Source organism: Physella acuta, unplaced genomic scaffold, assembly GCF_028476545.2.
Source record: "Physella acuta isolate Inbredline_101_S28 unplaced genomic scaffold, ASM2847654v3 ptg001141l, whole genome shotgun sequence".
NCBI classification, from domain to species: domain Eukaryota; kingdom Metazoa; phylum Mollusca; class Gastropoda; family Physidae; genus Physella; species Physella acuta.
Window position 1 is genome coordinate 96,181 of NW_026732658.1, and position 10,122 is coordinate 106,302.

Here is a 10,122-nt window from a genome sequence, read left to right on the forward strand (position 1 = left end):
CATCACGTTCAATGGCTGCAACATCACGTTCGGTAGCTAGGCGCGCAACGGTTTTTAGTCATGTTACTCTATTGTAAATAAAACATGTAAAATACTGAATTTTATTTTAATAAAAAACGTTTTAATAACTAACCAATGGTTTTACTAACCCTGCTCTTGATTTACGCTACGACAGAGCTATTTTTAGATAACATAAGGAAATTGCGCTAAAATTGTCACTAGACTTTTTTAATTACTTGTTTTTTTAATACTTTTATTTGCAATTAAAACAAGTACATCAACAACAAATTTTTTAACATAATTTTGAACATCAAATGAAAACGAAAGGTTTTGCAAATGTAAATAATGAATATTTACATGATGTCATGTATTTGATTATAAAAAATTGCAAAGGATGACAGTAAAAGGGGTGAAGGTCAAATGAAAGTGTCAGAAGTCTGGGTGGGGAGAGGAAAGGAAATTTTTCAGAGAGTGTCAATGGGACAGTGAAGCATTTTCTATGTAGGGAAACAACTTAAGTTGACTAGTTGAAAGGGTGTTGTAGTGGTCGCATTGAGTTTTCATTTTTTTTTTTTTGATTGAATGTTAACTTTATAATATATAGTAAAAAAAACAAAGTTCTATTGCATACAATGATATATTTTACTTATTAAATTGCTCTCATCAATAGCTTTCATGCCAATGTAATCATCTATTATTGTTCTCAACGCAACTTATTATCACAATCATAAACTTAGACTCTGTTAACAATTGTCAATTTTTATAACATCTGCTGGGCTCTCTGCTTCTTGCATACACATTATCAGTCAATTACAAAACAAGATCTAATGCTTCATGTACCAACAGCTATAAATGACAAACTCAGCTTTATACAGCACACTACCATAATTTGAACACCTAAGCATTAAGCGTACATTATTCTTCAATTGGATCTCCCCATATGTTGTTCGGTTTTTTTTGGGGGGTGCTTGGTAAGGAGGTGGTTCCATCCTGATGTCTGTTTCTCTATTGTCTGGCTGAGCTCTATCACCAGAGTCAGGCCATGTTTTCTGTGAACCAGGTGGTGGTACCTGCTGCTTCTTATAATCTTCGTGCTCTTGGCGGTTCCTTCGCCGCAGCTCATCATAAGTAATAGTGTTCTTCTCTTGTGGAGATACATCAACATCTCTATCGACACTAGGACGAAATCTGTCATCTAGACCATCCACAGGTTTATATTCTTCTAGCTTAGAATGCCTGTTACTTCTACCTGCACCCTCCTCCCATGTATCAACCTGTTGTTCTGGGTCAGGCAAACCCTTTGACTTCCTGATAGCAGCTGCCAAGTTGGAGTTAGGCAATTTAGTTAGAATTTTCTGCTGACAAACAGGCAGGTACATCACTTTACCAATAAAATGGCCAACAAAACCAGCAATAATGACTTTAGGTATAGGTCCATATTTTGGATGTGCAGCCCATCTTCCACTTTTCACCATCATGAAGGCAGCAGACATGGCACCAACTGATGCAGGTAGAGCTCTGTTGTAAAAGCTGTCTCTTTCACATTCTTTCATAATCATTCTTTCTTCATCTGTTAACATTGCCAAAACGTTTTGAGCTTCATCGTGTCTTGAAGTCCCTTGTGTCTCAATGGGGTAATTTAAATGTTGTCTGTCAAGAGGAGGTAGTGGATCTGGCAAATGCGGTCCAGAAGACATTGCTAATTTTTTGTAAAGTTCAGATTAGACTGTTCGTCGTTCTTCAATATCAACAGAGAGTGTGGAATTATGTATTTATTTGTTAAAAATTATAATGATATTGTTTGTTTTTAATATTAGTAAAGTTATGTGTATTAAATTTTAGCTATACATAAAATAATCAGTAATCAAAAGGCCGTAATGCTAATAATATGTAAAATAACAAAAAATAACATAATATGTAGTTCTAATAACTGCTAGATTTTAAAAAATTATTTACGACTTTTAGTTACATAATAAAAGGTTACTTCCCTTATAAATGTTTTTCCCCTATTTTATTTACGAATCTAAAGTAATTAGGCTAACTCCATTTAAAATTAAATATAAAATTTTTTAAATGGGATAAAATTATACAAAGTTGCAAATACATTTAGGGCAATATATTCTGTCAACCTTGTAGCACACAGTGCGTTCGTCCAGGTTGTTTGCTCGTAACAGCAGACATGGTCAGAGTAGTTTTCCCGCTTTCTGCACTTCTCATTAAAAAAAATGTTAAAATTATAAAATAAATTAAAATAGTGGTTCCTAACTTTTTTCAGAGGTATCTCACCTGACCAAGCTTCTGATGTGCATGCAGTTAGGACTCTTAAGTCCAATCAAGCTCCGTTATACATGTAAATTTTTGTTGTATACATTCTTCTTACCACTTTCATTTAATTAGTAAGAAGGGATCGCTTGAAGGGGTCGCCGCCTCCCCCCCCCCCCAGAGGCGTAGCGAGGGGGGGGGGGCGGGTGGTGCGGACCGCACCGGGTGACACCATTTAGGGGGGGGGGGGGTGACACCAAGGCAAAACATAGCAAAATATATAGAGAAAAACTTGAGGGGGTGCAAATCGAAAGTTTGAGGGGGGGGGGGGTCGCAAATCGAAAATTTGAAAGATTGTCGCTGGTGCCGCACCGGGTGACACCCGACCTCGCTACGCCACTGCCCCCCCCCCCCCCAATTCGAAGCACGTCTACCTCCGCCCCACCGATGTTACTGTTGCAATATGGAACAATTTTTTTTTTATCTGTTTTCGTAATAACCAGTTTAGTTAACTTAGCTTCCCCGACGAGCGCATCCCAATCTCATAGCTAAGTAAAATCTCCACGGTACATGGTTTCTTTCCGACATTTTATTCCGGAGGTTGAATTTCCCGGAGGTTGAGCAATTGAAATTCCTGGGGCGGGGGGGGGGGGGGGGGAGGGGGCGAACACTGATTAAGATCAGAGGCGTAGCGAGGGTGGGGGCGGGGGGTGCGGACCGCACCGGGTGACACCATTTAGGGGGGGGTGACACCAAGGCAAAAAATAGTAAAATATATAGAGAAAAATTTGAGTGGGGGGGTTGCACATCGAATGTTCGAGGGGGGGGGGATGCAAATCGAAAGATCGACGGGGGGGGGGTGGGGGGTGAAAATCGAAAATTGAAAGTTTGTCCCCGGGAAGAGTCGCTACGCCTCTGGGAGGGGGGGGGGGGTGACACCATTTAGTGCCACACCGGGTGACACCCGACCTCGCTACGCCACTGATTAAGATATACATTTCTAAATAAATTTTCTATATTTTTTATTCCGTCTAGGAAGGGCGGTGGGAGTGCTCCATTGGGGGGGGGGGAGGCAGTGCTTCGTCGGCGAGATGCCTAAAAGAAGCCCTGGTACTGAAGACTAGCTATCGGCTGGTCTGACTATAAATTTATTTCATTATCCAAATCGGAGAAACAGATCAACTCTGCTTCATCTGTACTATGTACCTTCAGGTCAGAAAGTAGAGTTATACTTCACAGAAAGAAATATCTTAATCTCTACCTTTGTCTGGATCTGTTCTGTGTATATAATTATTTTTTTTCAACAAGTTCATCTGTACTTGTATCACATTCTAACCAATACTGTATATCGAAATATGTGTACACGATACCAGCATTCGAGTTGAGTAGATAATTGTATAACGATACTTTAAAAACGATACCAGTGTTCGTCTTATACGACACTAGAACAACATAAAAGTTCATTAAGGTCACACGCAGATATTAGCCAGCTTATCTGCGAGTGGATGAGCACTTGAAGGCAATTGATTTGAAAAGAAGAGGAGTTGAACAAACACAGGACTGAGTGGGGCCCCTGTTGTTGACGGCTTGTTGTCACGTGATGAAATGGGAAGATGACTCGCAGGTGTCGGGTAAATACATATACCGTCGCTAGTTCTTGTCCTTGTTTTGGTTAAGTGTTGTTCTATTTTTAGACATTCGTTTTCAGTTATTGTTTGGTTTTTTTTTTTTTCTTTTTTTTTTTTTTTTATGTATGTAGTAGAATGAAAAACGTATTTTTAACCTTTCTCTTAATTTCTTTGTATGTGTAGTTGTGGGAACGGTGTGGTTGAGCGAGAGAGCATTTCATTGTTAACTTCAAAAGTCCCGAGTTCGGATCCCACAGGTAGATGAAGCTTATTACCTGGGAACAGGAAACCCATCTAGGAGAGACAACTCCAAAATCAAACAACTGCTGCCTTGTAGTTATGTCTTGGATGGACAAAGGAAGCATTAATCTTCACACAAAAAACGCAGGCTGAAATCGAAGTCAGCGGCCTAAATGGCGCATAACCAGTTGACACGTAATCCTTAATTGTGTTGAAGGGGCACATGTCCGATAGTACAATTAAGAATGTAAAAGAAGTAAGTCGTTAATGTAAGTCGTCCCATCTCCCACTCTCCTTGTCGTGATCGTCATTCTGTCCTTAAAATATTTTTGTAACTCTAATTAAACCATACATTGAACTGTCAAAAAAATAATTTACCCTATATATTTTTTTTTCGTCTTGGTGTAACTCCCCCCCCCCCTAACTGGTGTCACCCGGTGCGATCCGCACCCCCGCGCCCCCGCCTCGCGCCCCTCTGCTTCTACTGCCACTGACTTAGATCAGAGATTTCCGACTGTGGTTTACGTGTAAGACCTTCTCTGCCTGCCTTACCTATCGTCGCTAAGCAGTTATGACATCTAACACTTATCGTGTATGATGTGAAGGTTTTTATTTCTATTTTTAGATATATATGGTTAATAGGGCAGAGGAGGTAGAGTTAATATTTTTCTGTGACTTCTGTAAATAAAGGGATAGTGTTGGATACCTGACTTACACGAATGGAAATATCCTGGATCCGAACTCGAGACGTTTGCGGTTAGTTCGCACTACCATCAGACCCCGCCGTACCGTGAGCATAATTAAATGTATAAGTTGCATAAAAAGTACTTTTGGCTACAATTTAGTAAAACATGGCATAATTTAGATTAAAAAAACAACTCGGGTTATTTTTGGAAGATGATCGTGTTAATTAATGCAGCCCCTTGTTATAAAAGTTTGTCACTATCTAAAGAAAACATTAGTGTTTGTTTTTTCTCTTAGCTGATGATAAGACGCTGATGTCATTGGTCGTATGACTGTCTTGTTAGCTTTTGTGTTAGTTACACTTTGTGACTTAAACTTTGTTACATTTAGAGACGTTTGCTCTCTTCTTTACAGGGGGTCGGGGGTTGGAGTATGGTGTATAGTGTCGTGGTATTGGGGTGTTTAGGATTAGGGGATGTAGAGGGTTGGGGTGGGTAAGGTAGGGTAGGGTAGGGTCGGGTCGGGTAGGGTAGGGTAGGGTAGGGTAGGGCAGGGTAGGGTAGGGTAGGGTAGGGTAGGGCAGGGCAGGGCAGGGCAGGGTAGGGTAGGGTAGGGTAGGGTAGGGTAGGGTAGGGTAGGGTAGGGTAGGGTAGGGTAGGGTAGGGTAGGGTAGGGTAGGGTAGGGTAGGGTAGGGTAGGGTAGGGTAGGGTAGGGCAGGGCAGGGCAGGGTAGGGTAGGTTAGGGTAGGGTAGGGAAGGGTAGGGCAGGGCAGGGTAGGGTAGGGTAGGGTAGGTTAGGGTAGGGTAGGGTAGGGTAGGGCAATGTAGGGTTAGGTTGGGTTATGTATTTAGTATTTATGTGGTGAGGGATAGAAGTGAGGTGTTGTTGGTTAGTGTGGGGTTTGGGTAGGGGTAAAGGTAGGGGTATTTACAACGTATAAACTATATGACTGCCAACTTTTCAACAAAGAGGCCAAGGAAGATGAACAACTTTTTGACCTCACTTATAGGAAATCATGCCAATACAGATTGTTCTATTTGTTTCTAAACTTAAAACCGTAACCATACCACTTATGGCCACTTTATGCCTCTTATAGAATATAGGTTTTTGGTTGAATTCAGGCAGAAATAAATATAAGAGGTTTTTTTTTTTTTTGTTTTTTTTTTTTTGTTTTTTTCAAACTGGCAGATCTTGAAACAATTACACGTTTTGACCACTGGCCTTAGTCCAAATATACAAAGAAGAAGAAAACAAAAACATAACAATAGTTATACTTTCGCGACCGAAAAAAAAACGCATTTCACTTTGCGTTTGCAAATTCATTTTTAAATAATTAATTCAGTGCTTCTTAACCTTAATGGAGGTACCAAACCCCACCAGTTTCGTACGTGCATTCACTGAACCCTTATTAATACTTATATATTCCGTGCTGACAAAATCCGATGGTGAATCTAATGTCGGGTGTGGGTCTTGACCTCCCCCGAACCCCTGAGACTGACTGAACCCTGGGGTTCAATTGAACCCAGGTTAAGAACCACTGAACTAATTAATTGTCGTTTCAAAATTTGATTTTAAAAAACTTTAACTATTACCTGCGCTTGTGAAAATAATTTCGTTTGTTTTAAAATACGAGTTGATGTCATACAAATGTTTAACAGGTACTTTTATGATAAGCGCAGATAAAGTAATGCTTTAATATGTACTTAACGCAATATTAACCCACACACATCCCAAACACTTTGTCTTTAAACCATAAACTAAACGCAGAATGTAAAGGTATTATACAACTAACCATAACAACGATAACAATAGACATAACAAGTATGCATGAAACAGCCAATAAAAAAAAATTACACTTGGAACTAAAGCTATAATTCTCTTATCACTACACAAAAAGTCTTGAAAAATTTTAACCGAATTTTTAAACTTTTTTTTTTTCTTCCACCATAAAGAAGGATCCCTTTTTTTGTACTCAAGAACCGTAACTCCAAGCCATCGTTCCCATGTGAAAATAAATCGTTAAAAATTAAAAGATTAAGTGTGTTTTTTTTTTATTTTCAAAACTTCACTATTACCCCGTTGTGGGCTGTGCCCCCCCCCCTTCTTCTTCATCCCCGTGTCCCCGCCTCTAATCACTTGACCTCTCAAGCTGACCTCAGTCACCTGCAGCGAAAAATGTTGCCAGATGTAGTGGAGTGGTGTCCCTTTATTTTCACTGTATTGCCGGCCCTTGAATAGATTACCGTCCAGTGCGCGAGTCACGAAGCGCACATCTTCTCGAGAACATCTCGCCATTGTTGGTGATGTTTTATACCTGTTCTCGCTTCTTCACGCGGGATGCTACGAGACTTGAGATTTAAAAAAAAAGTTTATTTAACTGAAACTTTATTTAAATGGTTCTTTACGGACACTTGACTTTGATAAAAGGGTTGTTTTTTTTTTGCATCTTTAGGTGTTTGAAGTTGGGGAGGGGGGGGGCATTGGTGTGAGTATGTGTGGTGGTGGGACCACTGTATGAGTATGTGTGGGGGTTTGAGTGAATATTCGTGGAAGGGTGGGTGTGTCTGTGCGAATGTGTGGGTATTGTAAGAATGTGTGTGAATTGCAAGTGTGTGTGTGTGTGTATTGCAAGAATATGTTTATTGCAAGAATAGTTGTGGTTCGTAAGAATGTGTGTGTATTGCGAAAATGTGTGTGGGTTGATTGAATGTGTATTGCGAGAATGTGTGTGGATTGCAAGTGTGTGAGTGTGTGTGTATTGCAAGGATGTGTGTACACGTGTGAGGTGGGGGTGGATGTGGAAGATGTAATATATGTGTGAATGTATGTAAGATGTCGGGGATTACTGTAGTGTGTGGGACTATGTGGTATGCGTATGTCTATGGGGTGGTGGGTGATCCTAGCAAGACAGCAGTGTCTGTCTCAGTATGTGGAATATGTTCTACAACTCTAGTATCTGTCTCAGTATGTGGAATATGTTCTACAACTCTAGTGTCGGGATCAGTATGTGGAATATGTTCTACAACTCTAGTATCTGTCTCAGTATGTGGAATATGTTCTACAACTCTAGTGTCGGGATCAGTATGTGGAATATGTTCTACAACTCTAGTATCTGTCTCAGTATGTGGAATATGTTCTACAACTCTAGTGTCTGTCTCAGTATGTGGAATATGTTCTACAAATCTAGTGTCTCAGTATGTGGAATATGTTCTACAACTCTAGTGTCTCAGTATGTGGAATATGTTCTACAACTCTAGTATCTGGCTCAGTATGTGGAATATGTTCTACAACTCTAGTGTCTCAGTATGTGGAATATGTTCTACAACTCTAGTATCTGGCTCAGTATGTGGAATATGTTCTACAACTCTAGTGTCTATCTCAGTATGTGGAATATGTTCTACAACTCTAGTGTCTGGCTCAGTATGTGGAATATACAGGTCAAGACAGGGAATTAATGACTTGGAGGTGGAAATGTCAGGTTACGTACGGTATTGGGTTAAAGGTAGGTTCATGTTTAGGTATAGTTTTAGCAAGAGTTAGGGTATCGATTTCGGCAAATACAATACTTCGATTTGTCCTGATCAGCACTGAAACTGTGGCACGTTTAAAACTACATAATTCATTTACAAGATGATCTTCCTCTCTTTCGTTCTTTATTATAATATTAAACACGATATCCTCCAACAGAATTACGTACTACGCGTTTAGTCTTTCTGGATTAGGTTACAACGCCTTTATGCACCCAAGAAAAAACTACAAGGCAGTAGTTGTTTGATTTCAAGGGTTGTTTATTTTTCCTAGATGGGTTGCTGTCCCTTGCTAACGAGCCTCATCTACTTATCTACCCTTTCATTCGAACACGGGAATTTTCGGATCGAAATTTCCCCCCCCCCCCCCCCCCCCCTTACCGCGTAGACTTGTCTGCGGATATGATTTATTTAAAAAAAAGAACATTTCAAATATAAAATTTCAACAATGGTGAATTGCTTTAAACATAAAAATAATTGACCATTATTGTTGGGTTTTTTTTTATTATTTTATACTACACAAAATGTTAGAAAGACTGAAGAATTAACACTATTATTAGATTTTTTTTTCAAGTTTATGATTAAAATTGTATTCAAGACGCTTCAAATGGAATATTTTCATACGAACGCACAAAAATTCTCGTAAATCAGAACTCTTTGATTTCTCACCGAAATCGGAATTTTAAAAAAAAAATGTGTAACACATTTTTTAGATATTCTGAATATATTTTTTTACGATATGACACAAAGTCTGAGACTGTAACAATACAATGTGACGTGTCACCTTACCGTCGGAAGTGTTCGTTCCGGACACCGGATATTTTAATGCATATATTTTATGAAGCTTACCCCACCTTCCACAGTGGACTCGACGCGTTACCTTTTTTTTATTTCACACCTGGCCGTCTGGGTTGGCGGGACCCCAGGGGCCGGGGGTAGGTTTACTTTCTGTGTGGGCCCCTGGGGGTGGGGGAATGGTCGACTTTCTGGCTGTCCGTCATGCAAGGGTGGCTGTAGACGAGAAACATAGCGGCTCGCGAATAGACGTGTTCAGAAAAAAAATTGGTGTTCTTGGGAGTCCGGTTTCCTATGGGGGCATTGAGTTGACACTACGCTGGTCACACTTAACTTGCTCGCATTCTAGATTGTTCTCACCTTGTTGAAGACAAAGGGAACACAGTACCACAGGCAAACATGTTTTTATTCTACTTGGGCTTGACATTCTAGAATTTTTTTCGCAAAATAATTTTTTAAACAGTGATTTTATAAAGAGTCTATTAAAGTTGAAAATGTTAGTTGGTCTATAGATACCCTAGCACTTCATCAAATATCAGACATACAAATACATTTTTTAAAATAAAAAAAAAACAAGAAATCACCCAAAATAATTACATGTTTTTGCGTGTTCTCTGATATTTTATCTGCTATTGTTAGAAATAGCCTATTGTTATTTGAAGTACGTGTGTGAGATTAGGCAATCCATTTTTTGTTTTTTTCCCTATCGTATTCGAGTTAATCAATTGACAGTTAGAAGCATATTTGTTCATATACTTTAGTTAAGCATTGCATTGATTATTTGACTTGTGCTACGTTGTAAGAATTACACAATAAAATAAAATTAAAGTTACCCTTTCAGACCTGATGATCAATTAAACATATGAAGTAGAGTAGACCTTACCATATGCAAAGAGATCGAAATCAGCATTGAGCCATGTCGATTTTACTTCTCTGTATCGAGATCTCAATATCTCACTGAAGCAGATACCCCAATCATTGTATC

General features: G+C 39.4%; 1 protein-coding gene across 1 annotated transcript; it reads right to left on the minus strand.

The window, feature by feature from the left end:
* Positions 1-716: 716 nt before the first annotated feature.
* On the minus strand, positions 717-1,723 carry LOC131956259 (OCIA domain-containing protein 1-like). The gene has a single exon (XM_059320686.1). It carries the CDS (start codon positions 1,695-1,697, stop codon positions 825-827), a length of 873 nt encoding a protein of 290 aa, XP_059176669.1. The 5' UTR covers positions 1,698-1,723; the 3' UTR covers positions 717-824.
* Between the last annotated feature and the right edge of the window lie 8,399 nt (positions 1,724-10,122).